This window comes from Juglans regia, chromosome 10 (assembly GCF_001411555.2).
Source record: "Juglans regia cultivar Chandler chromosome 10, Walnut 2.0, whole genome shotgun sequence".
Taxonomy (NCBI): domain Eukaryota; kingdom Viridiplantae; phylum Streptophyta; class Magnoliopsida; order Fagales; family Juglandaceae; genus Juglans; species Juglans regia.
Genome location: NC_049910.1, coordinates 30,869,590 through 30,889,093, shown reverse-complemented (window position 1 = coordinate 30,889,093; position 19,504 = coordinate 30,869,590). Strand labels below are relative to the sequence as shown.

Here is a 19,504-nt window from a genome sequence, read left to right as displayed (position 1 = left end):
TTTTTACCACTTCTCTCCCCGTCAATTCTCGACCCAGGCCCAAGCCCAGCCCCAAGCATGCACTCACATCCAGGCCCGCAACATATATCTCCTTCAAGCTCATCACCTATCTTACCCAGTCTTCCCGAAATCCCTAATTCCTCTGCTCTTTTCTCTCCGTCCCACACTACGAACCCCACCATCAATCCGTCTACTACCTTGCATCAAAATCCTAATCCTCAATCTCATCCCACTCTCATTCCACCACGTTCCCCCATTATCACTCGGTCTCATACTCAATCCTCTCGTCCCCGTGTTCGTATGGACGGCACCGTGCCATACCCTCCCCGAACTTGTCTCACTACCTACCATTGTACATACTCCCGAAAATCCAACCAGTTATGCTGCAGCTTCCAAACACTCAGAATGGCAAGATGCTATGCAACAGGAGTTTCGTGCCCTTCTTCAAAACCATACCTGGAGTTTGGTTCCTCCTAATCCCTCTACTAATATACTTAGTTGCAGGTGGGTGTATCGCACAAAATTATGGGCTGATGGTTCAATTGAGAGGAGAAAGGCGAGACTTGTAGCCAAAGGCTACCACCAACAGCCTGGTATCGACTTCCAGGAGACATTCAGTCATGTGGTCAAGGCTCCTACAATTCGACTTGTTTTATCTATTGCGGTTGCCCGTGGATGGCCTCTCAGACAGATTGACATTTAGAACGCCTTCCTTCATGGAACACTCCATGATCAGGTATTCATGCAACAACCCCAAGGTTTTATTGATCCTTTGCACCCCCACTATGTTTGTAAATTGTAGAAGGCAATTTACGGCCTCAAGCAGGCCCTAGGGCATGGTTTGCCCAATTAAGCACTTGGTTGTTATCCTACGGTTTTAAGTTTTCTTAAGCAGATGCCTCACTTTTTATTCTCAGTCATGGTGATCTGCACATGTATCTCCTAGTCTATGTTGATGATTTTATAATTACTGCTTCTCGTGCCTCTGCCATTGATAAATTCATTCATGACTTAAGTGAAGCATTCCCTGTTAAAGATTTGGGTAGTTTGTCCTACTTCCTTGGTCTTGAAATTATTAAGCTGAGTGATGGTCTACTACTCTCTCAACGAAAATATATTAAGGATCTTTTAACTCGAGCTAACATGCTACAAGCTAAGCCTATCACATCTCCCATGGCAGCATCTTTGAAACTTTCAAATTTTGATTCTCCTGGATTTGATGATTCTACACTGTTTCGAAGTTTGGTTGGAGGATTGCAGTATTTATCACTTACTAGGTCTGATATCTCATTTGCGGTAAATAAGGTGTGTCAATTCATGCATGCACCTAAATTACCCCATTGGACTACAGTAAAAAGAATATTGCGTTACTTGAAAGGCACTATAAATTATGGTCTATTTTTCTCCTCCCAATCCTCATTCAAACTTCAAGCATATTCGGATGCAGACTGGGCCGGCTGCCCAGATGATAGAAGATCAACAGGTGGCCTTTGTGTCTATTTGGGCAAGCATCTAATTTCTTAGAGCTCCAAGAAACAACATACTGTTGCAAGATCAAGCACGGAAGTAGAATACAAAGCTGTAGCTTCTTCGGCAGCAGAGTTAATTTGGCTTCAGACACTTTTTTCTGAACTCGAACTCCCTTTGAACCAAGCCCCCACAATCTGGTGTGACAATATTGCTGCCAATCCAGTCTATCACTCTAGAACAAAGCATATGGATATTGACTTCCACTTTGTTAGAGATAGAGTTGCAGCAAAGACATTAAATATTTCCTTCATCAGTTCAAAGAATCAGATTGCAGACATCTTTACAAAGCCACTTGTAGCTGACAGATTTTTTCAACTAAGAACGAGTCTCAATGTTGTTGACACTCCCTTGGACTCGAAGGGGCGTATTAACATAGAAAATATTGCCACCTCATCAAAGGTCACTGCAGAAGCAACCTTAGGGAAACCGTAGGCTTTTCTGTTAGACATTCTCTCAAGTTGTATAACTGTTTTTATTCTTCCAGATTCTTGTACAAGACATGTATAAATATCCATTGAAATGCAATACAAAATACGTTGGATTACAGTAGTAAAATGTGACTCTGATAGGGGCTGAAAACTAATGATGAAACGGCGTTATTTGGATTGAAATTGGACCCAAACGGCGCCGTTTCAACAGACGGTTTATTTTTAAAAAAAAAAAAAACTGAGTTGCGTGAAACGACTCAATTTCACGCAACTCAGTTTCAAAATCCTCCCCCTCTTGGACTTGGCGCCGTTTAGGTCCTGTTTTATACTCAACGGCGCCGCCGTTTAGTATTTGGCAGATGAATATAGCGTTATTCTTTTATCTTTTTGGCATATAATAATTTAATTAAAAAAATTATTTAAATTACTAAAATTAAAATTAAGTAAACTATTCAATGTGTATTATTTAATTAAGTGATTAAAAAAATAATTAATTATAATTATATTTATGATGTTAATTGCTAATTTGTTACTAACTTAATGTCAATGTATTAATATTATGAATCTATGTTAATTGTCAATATATTAAACTTTTTAGTTTTTACATTTTGTATATGATTACATTTAGTTAATTACATTAATATTTGTACGTAATTGCTTTATACTAAATAACTATAGATTATACCGATATTAATAGTGATATCCATATTATACATAGTTGTTTGTAGTGAACTTAATACTAACATATGAAGTTAACTTACTATTAGTCTATTATAAATATATTATGCTATGATTACATTTAGTTAATTACATTAATATTTGTACGTAATTGCTTTATACTAAATAACTATAGATTATACCGATATTAATAGTGATATCCATATTATACATAGTTGTAGACTTGTAGTGAACTTAATACTAACATATGAAGTTAACTTACTATTAGTCTATTATAAATATATTATGCTATAAGTCTAATATATTATAATGATATTAGTATTAGTTATAGTGATTTAGTATAACTATATTAATATAACTATAACTATAGTCTATATTAGACTATTAGTATTAGTTATAAACTATATATTATTATTAGTTATAGAATTTTAGTGATTTAGTATAACTATATTAATTATAAGTATAACTATAGTTTATATTAGACTATATAATAGTATTAATATTAGATTATTAGTATAGTTATATATTAGTATTAGTTATAAACTTATATATTAGTATAGCTATATAAATTATTAAACTATATAATAGTATTAATATTAGATTATTAGTATAATTATATATTAGTATTAGTTATAAACTTATATATTAATATAGCTATATAAATTATTAGACTATTAGTATAGCTATATATTAGTATTAGTTATAAACTATATATTAGTATAGCTATATAATATATGATCAATGAAATTTTCATTTTTAAGATTAAACTTTTATTTTATAATAACATTATCTTATATATAATTATATTAATAGCATATGATCAAACAAATTACAAATGTTCATATTTAAGATTAACATTTTATGTTATAATTTATAAATTTTAATATGAAATTATTTCATATATGATATATAATTATATATATTATATATAAAAGATTTTGTATAATATTAATATTGTATAAAACTTATATATAAAATATTAATTTATATATATTTTTTATCAACGTGTCCGGTCCGAGAAATCATAAAACCAACCCGACCGGTTCCGGCCGGTTTGCACATTGCAAGAATCGGTCTCGGACAGGACCGGTTCAAAACCGGTATAACCGGTCCGGTTCGGATCGATTTTTCAATTTTTCGGTTTAAATTTACACCCTTAGACAGAAACTAGAAGTTCATGTGCTTTAATTTATGAGAAATACTTTAAATAAAAAAATTATCCAAAATTAAATTCAAAAAAGTGATATAGTTTGATATGAAATGTTAAATTGTAAAATTAATTTTATTGTAAAATAAATCTAACAGATCACATAAAACCATATCATTTTTTTAAATTTACTTTTATATAATTCATTTTATCTCTATACTACAATACATTTCACAACATATTTAATAACACATATTGTAAAATAAGGATATTTTTATAAAATGATGTTAATTTTATAAGAATAATTTATAAAATATCTCTTTTTTAAAATATATTATGAAAAGTAAGGTATATTTATATATATATATATTAAAAATTTTGTGTACAGTCAATTTTATGTATTTTTTGTACACTTCACTAATATGATTAATTGCGTCACTTTTCTTATAATATAAAATAATTTTTTTAATTAATCACATTAATAAAATATAAAAAAAACGTAAAAATGATTATATGTATTATAATTAATCATATAACTATGCAACTCTCGCGCAGGTGACGCTAATATTCCGAGTGTGTGTGTGTCTCACAGTGCGTAAAACAATCAACGTCAATTACACCCACATGACTTTTGTTTATTTTCTTGTCCCCAATAAGTGTTTACTGACTTTGTTTGGTTTTCAAACTTAACTCAATTCATCATTATAATTTTTTTAAATTTCAATACAAAATATAATAAATAATTCAACTTTTTTAAATTTTAAAATAATAATAATATTAAAAAATAATATTCTAACAATATTTTATCATCTCAACTCAACTCAACTCAACTCACTTCAACATCCAAACACTACCTTAATTATTGTCAGATTTTGCTTTCGATTCTGCAGTGCCACAGCCACTGCCCGCCATCGGAACGATGAACTGTCACACAGTGACACGGCCTTTTAAAACCAATACCACAATTACATTATTCCCGGTACCATAAATAACTTCAAATATTAATAAATAAATAATAATAAATACATAATATTTTACACGACATTTTTTACAATACATATTATAAAATAAAGATATTTTTATAAAATAATATTAATTTTATAAAATATTTTATAAAAATATCATTTCTTTTTAAAACGTTGTTGTATAAAGTGTTATGTATTTATATTTTTCTTAATGAATTACTATTTTTTTTCTACAACCCTTTAACAATTTTGTCATTAGTTATGCTTGATGTATGATATTATTCATTCTTTTTTTTTTTTTTATCGTTCTCCTAAAGAATGTCATGGGATTGAGGGCATGTTTGTATGTTTAAAATATTTCAAAATTTTGCTAATAATAATGAAATAGTTTTAATAAAAATATTTTATTGAATTTTAAGAAATGAGAAATAAAAATGTCGTATTGGAATTTGTGAAATTGAATATATAAAATTAAAAATCTTTTTGAATGTAATTTTGTAATATTATTTTTTATTTAAACATTTATAAAAGTTGTATTTTTTTTTTAACTAAGTAGAGAACCTTTTTTTAATTTTTTTTGATGGACAAGTAGAGGAGAACCTTTGACCTTTCATTTATCAATCAATTCCGACACATCCCTAGAAATTTGTTCATTTTATGTAAAGTCTTTTAAGGTGAGCCCACGCACAGTCGTGTGTCTGATTAATGTCATATAAAATATGATTAAGACAGAGAAATTATAAACATGATGATCTTCTCCTGAATATTAAGACAGTTTGGATGTAAAGTCTTTTAAGGTGAGCCCACGCACAGTCATGTCTCTAATTAATGTCATCTAAAATATGATTAAGACATAGAAATTATAAACGGGACGATCTTCTTCTAAGATAATTTTTTAAATTTTTTATATAAAATATAATAAATAATTTAATTTTTTTAAATCATAAATTAATAATAATATTTTAATAATAAAAAAAAAATCTACTCTAATGCACGTACTCGATCTCCTAATGTCGGGAGCACTCTTTCCAATAAGCTTTATTTCTTTCTCTACGCGGTGCCGTCGTTGACTTGGGAGATTCTTTGGTCTAGTTGATTTTCGTAAAAGTTTTCATTTTATTTTATCTTAAATTTTTATATAAAATAAAATAAATAATTTAATTTTTTAAAATCTTAAAATAAAAATAATATTAAAAAAATATATTCGAATAATATTTTTTTTAATTTTTAATTTTTATTTCAACTCATCTCATTTCAACTCATCTATAAAAATAAATAACACCATATATATTCCACACGATGCAGATACGATCGAGAAAATACAATAAATACATGAGTCTTTCCTTCTGTTTTGAGTCAGTAGCCTGAAATAAAACTTGAGACAAAAGAATAAAGATTAAAAACAAACAAAAGTAATTAGCCGTAGTGTTTACATGGGTCGGGCTTAAACATAGGGTCCACCTGGAAAAGGCAGAGATCCATAATAGAAACCTGCAGGCTCGATCAAGGAGAGATGTCGGACTAAGCTGGCTTGGGTTGGCCCATCTTTTATTAAGATAGGATATAGCTATTTGAATTATGAGAAAATATACTTACAACCGTGAATTGCGTAACCGTCGCGTAATCGTTTTGAAAAAAATGAATAAAATATGAGATTTACATGAAAAAATTTAATTTTTTAATAGTAGACCCCACTCTTTTTCAAAACGATTACGCGACGGTTACGCACTTCACGATTGTATATAGAATTACTCTTTCATTATATCACGATGGAGATTACTAACTAAACAGGATCAAGATCATAGTTTTTCACAAAACTGATATATAGCATGAAGTTTCACTACAGTGATTGGACAGAAATACCATCTCAGATTCTCAACAGTGATTGGACTGAGAAATGCGTCAATTTTTATGGTTTGAACAGTGAATTTTAGAGCACCTTATCATGTAGGGATGAAACCCTACAAAAAGAATAACCCCCACAAATTTAAATCGTTTTCACTAGAAAAGGTCATCGGAATTCGGACCCATGCTACAGGATACAAGGACTATCGTACAGTCCTAATTGGAAACAGGTCTACTCTGCTATTTTGAACCTCATGTTTCTATTTCATCTAAAGGGCTATGTTCACTTATTAAATTTATTTTTTATTTATTTTTATTCTCTAATAATTTTTTTTATTCATATTTAATCTTCAACCGTCTTATAATAATAATATAAGAATCAAATTAAATTATTAATTAATATATGATTAGTGTAATTATAAAATATGAAAAAAATAATATTATTAAAAAAATAATATAATATTATTATTTTGATGAATTCTAATCTAATGTGGAGTTATAGATAAGAAAGTTTTAGATATATGAAAAATACGTACTTTTTATCAAAATGTAAAGATAAATTTGATGAGTCCAATACTAATAGTCTAAAGGAACTTTCTGTCGCTGACACCAAAAGAAAACCAGTCCAATACATTCTGTCCACTTTGTTTGGGCTGGGTTCTAGTACAGGGCCAGAAAAAGTCGACCCAGAAGTATAGAAACATATGGACCTTTCTCTCTATCCAATCAGAATGTCCGAGGAGGCACTAGAAATGAATGTTCTTACAGAAGTTTCTATCCCTCTATGATTGCCCAGAAGATCCAACTAACACCTACCAGAAAGTAACAGAATTCTCTTCTACTCCCCCTTCTAAAACTATTTATAAACTTTGCACTCCTGCATATTCATCATCAACGAGCATTGTTCCAAGTTTGTCTTCTAATTTCTACCATACATAAAGCCATTATCAATATCAACCAGCCAATCTATCTTCTTTCACTCCAATCCAAGAAAGTTACTCCAAACATGTCACTCACTTCGAGCCTTGTTGGCCAACGAACCAACATCTTCGACCCCTTCTCCCTAGACATCTGGGATCCCTTCCACGGCTTCTTCCCTTTCGCCAGCACTAAATCTAATGTTCCCAGTTCGGCAAGTAAGACCTCTGCCTTTGTGAACACACGCATTGACTGGAAGGAAACTCCGGAGGCTCACATATTCGAGGCTGATCTTCCTGGGTTGAAGAAGGATGAGGTGAAGGTCGAGGTCGAGGAAGGTAGAGTTCTGCAAATCAGCGGGGAGAGGAGCAGAGAAGAAGAGGAGAAGAATGACAAATGGCACCGGATTGAGAGGAGCAGTGGGAAGTTTCAGCGGCGGTTCAGGTTGCCAGAAAATGCCAAGATGGATCAGGTGAAGGCTAGCATGGAGAATGGCGTGCTCACTGTCACTGTTCCAAAAGAGGAGGAGAAGAAGCCCGAGGTTAAGGCCATTGAGATCTCTGGCTAATTCAGAAATTTTTATTTTAGATGTGTGCGCGTGTGTAGTAAACTGGTTCTAAGAGTGTTCTGTCCTTGAAATAATCAGTGTTCTCTGTTTTGTTCGTCAAAGCCTGCAGTCTGCATGATTGTAATGTTACTGGTATGGTAGTGAATGCATGAGAATTTGTCTCACTATCAGCAGAGACTCTAACGTTCCTTCTTTTCATTATGGACTAAATATTGAACATAACAAAAATATTGAACACCCATTGCCACCCTGAAAAGGAAATCCATTACTATAGAGCAGATATAGCAGTTATATGTAAAAAAAAAGTCATTAAACAATATAGCTGACAACAATCATCGTGACATAAAACCAGGATTACAGATTCATGTAACCTGCGGCAAACAAATCGACAGTTAATTCAGCATAAAAAAATGAAAATGGAATCTGGCTTCTCAAAATGTTGTAAGAAGAATGGCTTCTGGTAAACAGAATTTTAGAGCAATTACAGGTAATCGGTCCTGGTTAGCGAGTAAACATATATAGGATGTTCATATAGCATATTTCAATCCGTTTGCTTCCCTGCAAACCCCAACCAGGCGCATGCCAAGAGGAAAATATCAATGTTCTAGCAACCACGGAAGAGCTGTGTTAGCTTGTTAGCCTTCATCAACAATGATAACGTACTTTCTAACAAATAATAAAACTAGTAACAAAAATTCTTTTGAGTACAGTTCCGTCTTTTACCTTACAAAAAACCAGCTCCTAATTTTCCTCATCTCGGAGCGTCCATCAAGTTTTAAATGTTGGTGTATAGCTTTCACAGAATTTCAATTGCTTGTAGGACTGTAACCTTTCTTTTATCAGCTTCCAAAACAATCAAGCTCCGGCTGCATGTTAGTTGTTTCTTGCCGCTGTATACTTATTGTTAAATTTATCTACATATTGTTAAGATAAAAAATAAATCACAACATCATGTGTTGTTTTACGACCAGTGCTTGCAAAACAATCTCATTCCTCTTACTGGGATATTCACAAAATATCAGCTCACCCATTCTTCTCCTGGAAGATATCCAGAATTTTACTAGTGCTGCCATTCCTTCTTTCCAAAGTTTTCCAGAAAGAATTGCCATGGCCCTGTTATATGTTCACCTTCACTACAGCTTTTCCATTTCTAATCTTGATCAAAGTATCTCAAACTTGAAAGGACTCTCCACTCTGCCGAAGGACCTTTATTACCAGTTGTCTTTGCAGGAGCACTTCCCTCCAATGAAATGATGAAATCTATTTGAATCTCTCAAGATAATTGGACGACCAATTATCTTGGATACAAACTTCATAAATTCATGGCAGTCTCCACAAACACGAATGTTCTTTATAATCCTTATTGGTGTTTCTCCATGAGGTTTCTGAATTAACCAATATGCAAGAGCAAGTTTCTCGCTGTGGTAAGAGATCGATTCATACTTTTCCTTCTCTCCCACATCATGTAGAACCAAGTTCGTATCAGCAGTAAACCCAGCTTTCTGGAGTTTCCTAATCAGACTGTTTAGTTCTTCATAAATCTGTTCTGTTTCTGGATGCGTCCGATCTTCTGATACAAATTTGTGGACTTTGTTATCAATCTCAATCCAACTGTAAGCAGCATACTTTTTTATATTCTTGTGCTTCATGAGAGATCTCATGGATGCCACATCTTTCCATCTTCCACAAGTGGCATACAAGTTGGAAAGCATGATGTAAGGTCCAGCATTGAGTGGATCTAATTCAAAGAGATGTTTTGCTGCCATCTCAGCATGTTTGACATCATGGCTGATTGCACTAACAGATAGAATGGTAGACCAGATTAGGCAATTCGGTTCATGGGGCATACCTTCAATAAGATCTACTGCTTCGTTGATGTAACCTGTACGGCCAAGGAGATTGATCATGCATGCGTAATGATCCAAAGTGGGTGTCATTCCATGCTGTCTGCTGATAGAATCAAAATATGCTTGTCCTTTTTCAGTTAGACGAGCATGGATACAAGCAGATAAAACACCTACAAAAGTTACATTATCAGGTTTGAAGTTTTCTTGCAACATTTTCTCATAGAGGGCCAATGCCTCTAAATCCTTTCCATTTTGTGCATAGCCCCCGATCATCGCATTCCAAGAAACCACATTCCAAGTTGGCATCATTTTGAAAACCATCCAAGCATCTGCAGTGACTCCACACTTGCAATACATATCAACAAGGGCACTAGACACAAGCAAATCATGCTCAACTCCTATATGAACTGCCTTCCCATGAACAGCCAGGCCATGATATAAAGAAGCTAATTTGGCACAGGAACTAACTACACTTGAAATGGTAAAACTATCAGGTCTGATATTTGCTAGTAGCATTGAACTGAAAAACATCAAAGCATCCTCTTCTCTCCCATTTTGCGCATTCCCTACTATCATTGTCGTCCAACAGATCTTATCCTTCTCCTCAATCTCAGTAAATATCCTACTAGCTTCATCTACGCATCCACATTGAAAGTAAGCACCAAGAACATTAGAAACTGTAACTTGGTCCGGCTTCATACCCAATGACTTCATTTCACAGAATAATTCAATGCATTTCTCGGGATGCCTATTTTTCACATACCCAGAGATAATTGAATTCCATGAAACCACATTCTTATTAAGCATCCGATCAAACAACCATCTCGCACGATCAATGTCGCTGCATTTGGCATACATATCTGTCAAGGCATTCCAAATAAACACATTCCCAGACAAGTTAGCCACAAGAACCCTACCATGAATCTGTTTCCCACGCCTCAAATCCAATAACTGTGAGCATGCATGTAATGCACTCACGTGGGTATATTCAGTAGGCTCGAAGCCCTCCTTCTGCATGCTCACAAAAACTTCTATGGCCTCGCTTGAACATTCATTCCCCGCAAAACCTGCTATCATCGTATTGTATGAAACAGAATCACGGAAATGCATCTGATCAAAAGTTGCCCGCAAATCCTCAACCGACCCCGTCTTTGCATAAGCGGAGAGCATAGCATTCCAGGAGAAAACGTCCCTGTTAAGCATTTTGTCGAACAGACTTCGAGCATCCAAAACTTTACCGGATTTAGCATACAAATGAAGAAGACGATTCTGAAGGAAAGTGTTGGCTGGTTGAAAGAAGTGAAGCTCCATGTGATGTTGCAATCGCTTGGCTTGGTCGACTTCGTTGGCTCGGACACATTCGAGCACGAGACGTGTGTACGCATCGGAGGTAGCAGAACCACGAGAGTACAAGAGGTCTACGGCGTGGCGAAGCTTGTGCTTGGCCTTCATTTTGTTTTGGAAGTTGGAATTTGAATTAAAGTTTTCCTTTATATCAAGAGTAATGCTACGGCTCCGAAGTTTTGTCTCGAAAAATTCTCTCGAACGTTATACTTCATTTTATTTATTTATTTATTTTATATATTTTTTAATCATTATAAATATTTTTTAAAAAAATAAAAAATTTATAATATCATTAAAAAAATACTTCTTTAATTACTAAAAAAAAAGAAAAAAACATTCGGAACGGGACCCAAATTCGGGTCCCAAAGCGACATGTCCGTAACTAAAATTAGCATAAGGCCTTTGATCGTTAACGGTAACTTTTAGTGCAGAAGATGGAAAATGCTAGTGGCCCAAAACGTGTAAAGGCCACTTGGCCCTTTTTGTTTTTTGTTTTTTTTTCCTTCTCTCTCTCACTTGTCCCGCGTGCTACCCCTCCCCTCCCCTCACCCAGCTCTCTCTCACTTGCCCCGCGTGAGACCCCTCCCCCAGTTCGTTCTCCATCTCCCCTGCCTCGCGTCTCCATCTCCATCTCCCCTCACCTAGTTCGTCTTCGTTCGTCTCCCCTGCCCTGCGTCTCCATCTCCGACCGTCTCCCCTCCGCTCCCCTCATCCAGTTCGACTTCTTCAAAGTACTCGGAAAGGGTTTTTTCCAAGGTAAATCTACAAAAAAAATTTTGTCATTATTTTCGAAACAATTGTATTTGGTTTCTGAAATTTGTTTTGGAATTTGTCTGTGGCTGTTTTGGAATTTATTTGTGGCTGAGACTCATTGTTGAGTTTTATTGTAGATTAATGAGGTAATTTTCTGAACACCATGTACTCGACAGAATGCCACAACAGTTTTATCTTTGCAGATTAAAGATTTTAATGATCCGATCCTGATCGACAAAAATTAATAAATAAATTTTGATCATGGTGCTTTGATTGTGTTAGTTTGCAGATATATGTCTGTATGTGTGAAATCCTGAGATGGGAAATGTTTAAAAGATCTGAAAAAAATAAGATCAATGCTGTTTTCTAGTTGATAAGGCTCTGTGCCTTAGGAAATGCGAGCTCTATGACCATTTTGTTTGAACCCATGGACTAAGCCCTTCCACACGTTCATTATTTATAGATTTTTCATTTATATGGAAAACGTTATATGTTGCACTTTCATTTTACTCATATTCTTATATTTATTAACTTGATCATGATTTTTTGAGCACCAAATACTCGACAAAATGTTATTTTATCTCTTATATGTAGTTGTTCATTACAATAGGAGTTTTTTTTTTAGCACCATTGCTTTTTTGTTTTTATAAAAAAAAAAATAGGAGTAACAATTGTAGAAGGCTTCACGTTTGACTATTTTTATAATACAACATTAAAAGCTTTATTTTAATATTCCTGTTTCACATGTTGTATCTTTGTAGACAATTCGAGCATTGCAATGGATGTCAACATAAAATATTCAGATAATGCGTGTGATGAGTTAGGAATTGATAAGGAGATTGGAGGTGATGAAACTATTGAAGAACCTACGGTTGGAATGCAATTTTCATCTGTAGAAGAAGTGCATGCTTACTATATGAAGTATGGTAAGAAAAAAGGGTTTGGGGTATCCAAAAGGAATTCTAGACAGAATGACGATGGGACGGTAAGATGGTTTTGCTTGGCATGCTCGCGAGGAGGCATATCAAAGAGTAGGACTGCCAATGTTATGAAACCAAGACAAACGGTAAAGATGGGGTGTAAGGCTAGGATTAATGCGGTATTCAATGATGAAGGTGTATATACTATATCTAAGGTGATATTGGATCACACACACGCCTGTAGTCCGGGAAAGACAAGACATTTCAGATGCTTTAAGAAGGTTGATGCTCGTGTCGCTAAGAGACTTGAAATAAATGACGAGACAAAAATAGGATTGTCCAATAATTTTAAGTCTGTGGTTGTTGAGGCGGAGGGTTATGATAATGTAACATTCGGGGAGAATGAGTGTCGAAACTACATTGACAATGCACGACGACTTCGTCTTGGGGTTGGAGGCGGTGTAGCTCTATGTAACTATTTCGAAGATATGCAAAAAAGAAATCCAGAGTTTTATTATAAGATAGACGTTGACAATGAGATGCGGTTAAAAAATATGTTTTGGGCAGATGCTCGGAGTAGAGCTATGTATGAATCATTCGGGGATGTGATTACATTTGATACAACATATCTGACTAATGCATATAAAATGTCTTTTGCATCGTTTGTAGGTGTGAACCACCATGGGCAGTCAATCCTATTCGGATGCGGATTGATATCCAGTGAGGACGCATATACATTCGAGTGGTTATTTGAGTCATGGTTGCAGTGTATGAATAACCAACCGCCAAATGCAATCATCACAGACCAAGACAATGCCATGAAAATTGCAATCTCGAGGGTGTTATCAATTTCTAGGCATCGATTCTGCTTGTGGCATATAATGAAAAGGCTTCCTGAGAAGTTTGGATCACATTGTCGATATGGAGAAATCAAGAGTGCTATACATAGGTGCGTTTATGACTCTTTCAGTGAGCATGAGTTTGAGGAACATTGGTGTCATATGCTCAATACATATGATTTGCATGAGAATGCATGGTTGGTATCACTGTATAGTGATCGGCATTTTTGGGTGCCGACCTATGTTAAAAACACATTTTGGGCAGGAATGTCAACTACACAACCGAGTGAAGGAATGAATGCATTTTTTGGTGACTACATTCACTCTAGAACTACTCTGAATCAATTTGTTGACCAGTATGATTCAGCCCTTAAGAGGAATGTAGAGAATGAAACAATTGCTAACTTTAAATCTTTTAACACAAACATTCCTTGCATCAGTCGCTATCCTTTTGAGAAGCAATTTCAAAGTGCATATACTCTTGCTAAGTTTAAAGAAGTACAAGATGAATTGCGAGGATTTCTATATTTGACTACTAAGGAGATGGGGTGTGAGAGTGGTAGATATACGTTCGTTGTTGTGGATGAGGTTCAAGTTGGTGATGACTTATTAAAACGTGTAACCTTTATTGTCAAAGTTGATCAAGATCCCCTTGATGTGGAATGCAGTTGTAAGTTATTTGAGTTTAGAGGTATTTTGTGCAGGCACGCTCTCCGTATCTTAACTCAGATGGGCCAACATACAATACCATCAAAATACATCTTGGATCGGTGGAGGAAAGATGTTAAGCGAAAATACACCTTTGTGAAAAGTAGTTATGACACTAGTAGTATCGACGATACGCGAAGGTATGATAGGATCCAAAATTGCTTCTATGAACTATGTTTTAATGCTTCAAAGGCCGAGAGCAGTTGTCTTAAATTGATTAGTCAGATAGAACAATTGAAGACACAGTATCATGGTATTGCTGATCATGATACTAGCAACACAGTTGATACAACTAATTAAATGGAGGGCACGACAGGTAGATGCCATGAGATAATTTTGTAATCTTGGTCACAATGACATGTTTAGATCATTAATTATACCTGTTTTGTAATATTGGTCACAATTTTGTAATTTGAAATCTTGGGATTTATTGAACCTGTTTTTGTAACTCTTTGTTGATGTAAGCAATCATGGTTTTCCTCCATTGATATAAGCACTCTTGATTTTTATAACTCTTTGTTGATGCAATATCATAATTGTAATCATGCAATTTGAATTACAATAACAATACTAAACTGCGAAATATTATTAAGGTACCCAGTACTATACAAAGTAACAAGATTACTTGAAATGAATTTCATAGATTACATATTGTCTTAGAATTTTCCAAAAAACATGTCTAAACAAAGTACCCATGACATTGCTAAAACTACAATGACTCTCTCAACCTTTCTCTTGCGCCTCTCAATTTCTATTTCTAGTCGATGTCGAGTTGTTTGTACATTCATTGCTAGTTTTATCTTTTAAATCTCGATTTTTAAATAGTTGATTCTCTTCTCATGATATGGTGGTATTTCCGGATCATACTAACAAAAATATCCGCAAGAATGCCCAACCTGCAAAATCAACCAACACATTAGCAAACAAGGATTACTAGTCACTTCTTAGCAAATGAGAGTGAAATAACATACCTCAAAAGTTTTGGCAACTAACAAATCGACGTCCGTCATTATCCTCCATTTGCGAAGTTCATCAACATGCTTTAATACTACAAAAGTATATTGGATATTAATTTTGCCAAGAGTTCTTTGAATGTGAGATATTACTAGTGTTTACGTGCTTTAGACATTGTGTCAATATTTATAATTATTATGTCATTACCTCTAAAATAGATGATCTGAAATGTCATTTTCTCTCATTAATGAAAGCTTGTGACTACTTATAATAACAAGCGAGAAATAATAAAACCATAAATGTAAGCCATGATTCATGGTACCATTACTAAAAGGAATTTAAAAGGGAATGATATTTGTTTTTTTTTTTAAAAAAAAAAAAGGAAAAGGGGAATGTTACTGAATAAAGATGTCGGGTTGCTTAAGCCAACTAAAGTGGCAGGAAACATTGTATATTTTAAAACATTGCTCATAGTTACACTAAACTAGGCAGTTTTTTTTTTTTTTTTTTTTTTTTTTTTTTTTTTTTTTTTTTTTTTTTTTTTTTTCTGACTCATGGTTACACTATTTTCATCGACTGTCACAAAGTTTTTTTTTTGTTCTAGTTGCTTTATATGCAAGTTGGAAATCAAAAAAATATGCACATTCACCTGTCTATGTTGAGAAATTATGATTTATATCTTGATTTGCTTTGCTAGGAGCCTTAGGAACTACAACTTGCAAGGAGAAATGCATGAGTTGAGCATAATACCAAAACCTTAATATGTGGATGTGGCGTCAGATCATTAAAACCTTTAATATGCAAAGACAAAACTGTTGTGGCATTCTGTCGAGCACTTGGTGCTCAGAAAATTACCTCATTAGTCTTCAACAAAACTTAACAATGAGTCTCAACCATAAACAAATTCCAAAACAAATTCCATAAAACAAAGTACAATTGTTTCAAAGACAATGACCTAAAAAAAATTGTAGATTTACCTTTGAAAAAAACACTTTTCGAGTATTTTGAAGAGGCTGAACTAGGTGAGGGAATGGGAGACGGTCGGAGATGGAGACGCGGGGCAGGGGAGACGAATGAAGACGAATTGGGTGAGGGGAGATGGAGATGGAGACGGAGATGCCGAAGAGATGGAGAACAAACTGGGGGAGGGGAGGGGAGGGGTCTCGCACGGGGCAAGTGAGAGAGAGCTGGGTGAGGGGAGGGGAGGGGTAGCATGCAAGACAAGTGAGAGAGGAAAAAAAAAAGGCCAAGTGGCCTTTACATGTCAAGCGGGTAGCCTAAACGAGAACCCAAAACGGGTTCCCTAACATTTTCTGTAAAAGATATGTAGTCGTACTTCGGAATCACAAGGGATTAGTTTCGTACAGGTGACAATATGTGACACGACTCGTGAACCTAATACGACACGAATTTAGCAGATTTTGATTTGATTTTAACGGGTTTGAGTCAAAATATGTTGACCTGTTAAAACACAATTTATAATGGAGTCAATAACGTGTCAACCTGTTTAACACGAAATCAATCATTTTTGATCCGTTTAGAATTTATTTCAAAATTAATATTTTATTATTGTTAAGTTGTAATATTAGTATTTATCAATATGCCTATGTTTTTAGTGCTGAGATTATAATTTTAGTCCTATGCTCATATTTGTTATTGTATGGTTTGTAATATTGGTTTTATTATATGTTAAAATCTGAAAAATATTGATATATATTTTTTAAGATATTGTGATTATTAATAAATATAGATTTTAACTTTTATGTAAAATTATGTTAATCAGGTTAAATGACTTATGCATTTTAGTTTAACTTATTTACATGAAACAAATAGGTTAAATAAGTCATGTCGTGTTAACATATTTCTAATTAATTATTAAACGGGTCAAAAGGTATGACAATACACGACTTGTAAATGGGTTGGATTAGGGTTTGAACATTTGATACGTTTAACTTAACGAGTTGGGTTCGGATTAATCTATATAGTCAAATGCTTATGAATTAACACGACATAAACACGGCCCAAAAACACGGTCTACCACCCTTAGTTTCACATGCATGCAAACATGAGTAATGAGTATACACTGAGAAATGACAAGATTTTGTACGTCCAAATTTTTTACTCTTTATGTATTGTTCCATAATTTTACATTACGGGGTGAGTTATGATTCACAGAATTTGCATGCAAATGTGCAAAATTGTTATTGTTCATGTAATGTTCAATGATTATATATGTTCAAATTCTGTGAAATTTCACCGTGTATGAGAGATATTTTACTTTTATCTTATATAAATGATTAGTTAGTTATGAATAGATCATACGTAAATAAACTCATAAATTGACATAGTCTGTAGCCTGTAGCTTGATGACACCTTAAATTATAAAACTACTTTTATCATAAGAAAATCTAACTTATCATATAAATCCTCATTAATTTATAACTTTATTTTTATGAAATTTATTTGTGATTGCAACACTTCTATTTATCATATTGTGTTAATGTGATATTTTCTATAACTATTAAATCACATCTTAAATGTAAAATGATACACTCAAAAACCGATGTTTAAGTATAGATCATTGTGTCAAAGGCATATGGCCTAATGGCATGACACCCAAACTTCGACCCCCTCCCCGAATTAAAAAAAAAAAAAGTGTAGATCATTGCATATGCGCCTCTATTAATTCATAATAGTAGTTGATATGTCATTATTGATTTGGCTTATTGTGTCCATCATTAAAGTGAGAATCTATTTAAAATATGTCACGTAAACTAATATGATTGGAAATAACAAGAACATGATTAGTTTCCTTATTTTAATTAGATCCTTATGCTATTCAATTCTAGGAAAACTTTAAAAGGGAGTTATCCTAATCCTAGGGATAATATTTTGTAGATTCAACTTATAATACTTATCCATTCAACAATGAATGTCGGATTTAACACTCAATGCATAATTATTATATTTATTTATTTATTTTTGTCACACTTGCCTCAACCATATATTTTGAGAATTAGTTGGAGCATCACATAGATCTTGAAAAAATTGACCCAACAAAGACATTTTATAAAACAAAGCTGCTATGTGCTATCGTGTCGAGGTGTTGTACATGATAGATATATATATATATCTATATGAATAATCTACTCATTATCTTAATTTTTATCATCATTTCATTATTTTATGATGTGATATTAAGTGATTAAAAATTATTTATTATATTTTATTTATGAATCTATCATTTAATATTATATTATAAAATAATATCATAAAATAATAAAAGAACGATGAGAATTAAGATAATAAATAGATTTTATATATATATATATATATATATATATATATTCCTCCTATTTATTTGACATTTTCCTACTTGTCATACAGCAATTGGACCCACTAATGTTTTAACAAGTCTATGCCTAAAAATCTGGTGCCTCCTCATATTTGGAGCCAAATGTCGATTGACGGTCAGCACTATAATTCTAGCGGCTGAAAACGGCACCCATTGAAAGGCTAAGATCTGATTCCTGAACCAGCTAGCCTTGCAGGCCATCTATTCTAGGGGGTGTAATTAATTCGGTCTGATCCGATTTTAATTACGTACTAGTTATTCTTTTAAATCAATATCTTCAATTTTAATAATATTAGGATATAAAATATAATTATTATATTAATATATATTAGTAGACTAATATATACTAATTAATTAAATCAAAATATAATTAATATATTAATGTATATTAATATTACTAATATATTATATATTTATTAAAAAGAATATATTAAAAATTTATTAAGTCATAAAATGTTATTAATATATATATTTTATGTTTAAAGTATATGATCAGATAAATTTTTATGTTTAAATTATAATAACATTATCTTATATCTAATTATAATTTATATTATTATACATATTATATATATAAATTTTATATGATATAAAAAAAATTAATTTAAAATATATAATATTGTAAATCGGTCCAGTCTTAAAAAGTACAGAACCAGAACTAGACTGGTATTGGCCAGTTTTGGAATTATGAAAACCGATTCCACC

The 19,504-nt window shown here is 33.1% G+C and overlaps 3 protein-coding genes across 3 annotated transcripts; 2 read left to right on the top strand and 1 right to left on the bottom strand.

Annotated features, from left to right (window-relative positions):
- Window positions 1-7,381: 7,381 nt before the first annotated feature.
- Window positions 7,382-8,246, top strand: LOC109021053 (18.1 kDa class I heat shock protein-like). The gene has a single exon (XM_019003590.2). The coding sequence runs from the start codon at window positions 7,600-7,602 to the stop codon at window positions 8,077-8,079; it is 480 nt and encodes a 159-aa protein (XP_018859135.1). The 5' UTR covers window positions 7,382-7,599; the 3' UTR covers window positions 8,080-8,246.
- A 71-nt stretch (window positions 8,247-8,317) lies between these two features.
- On the bottom strand, window positions 8,318-11,414 carry LOC109021052 (pentatricopeptide repeat-containing protein At3g62890-like). The gene is made up of 2 exons (XM_019003589.2): window positions 8,803-11,414; window positions 8,318-8,683 (listed from the first exon to the last, which is right to left on the bottom strand). The coding sequence occupies exon 1, from the start codon at window positions 11,376-11,378 to the stop codon at window positions 9,291-9,293; it is 2,088 nt and encodes a 695-aa protein (XP_018859134.1). The 5' UTR covers window positions 11,379-11,414; the 3' UTR covers window positions 8,318-8,683; window positions 8,803-9,290.
- A 381-nt stretch (window positions 11,415-11,795) lies between these two features.
- Window positions 11,796-14,974, top strand: LOC109021054 (protein FAR-RED IMPAIRED RESPONSE 1-like). The gene is made up of 2 exons (XM_019003591.2): window positions 11,796-12,026; window positions 12,785-14,974. The coding sequence occupies exon 2, from the start codon at window positions 12,802-12,804 to the stop codon at window positions 14,788-14,790; it is 1,989 nt and encodes a 662-aa protein (XP_018859136.2). The 5' UTR covers window positions 11,796-12,026; window positions 12,785-12,801; the 3' UTR covers window positions 14,791-14,974.
- Window positions 14,975-19,504: the final 4,530 nt, after the last annotated feature.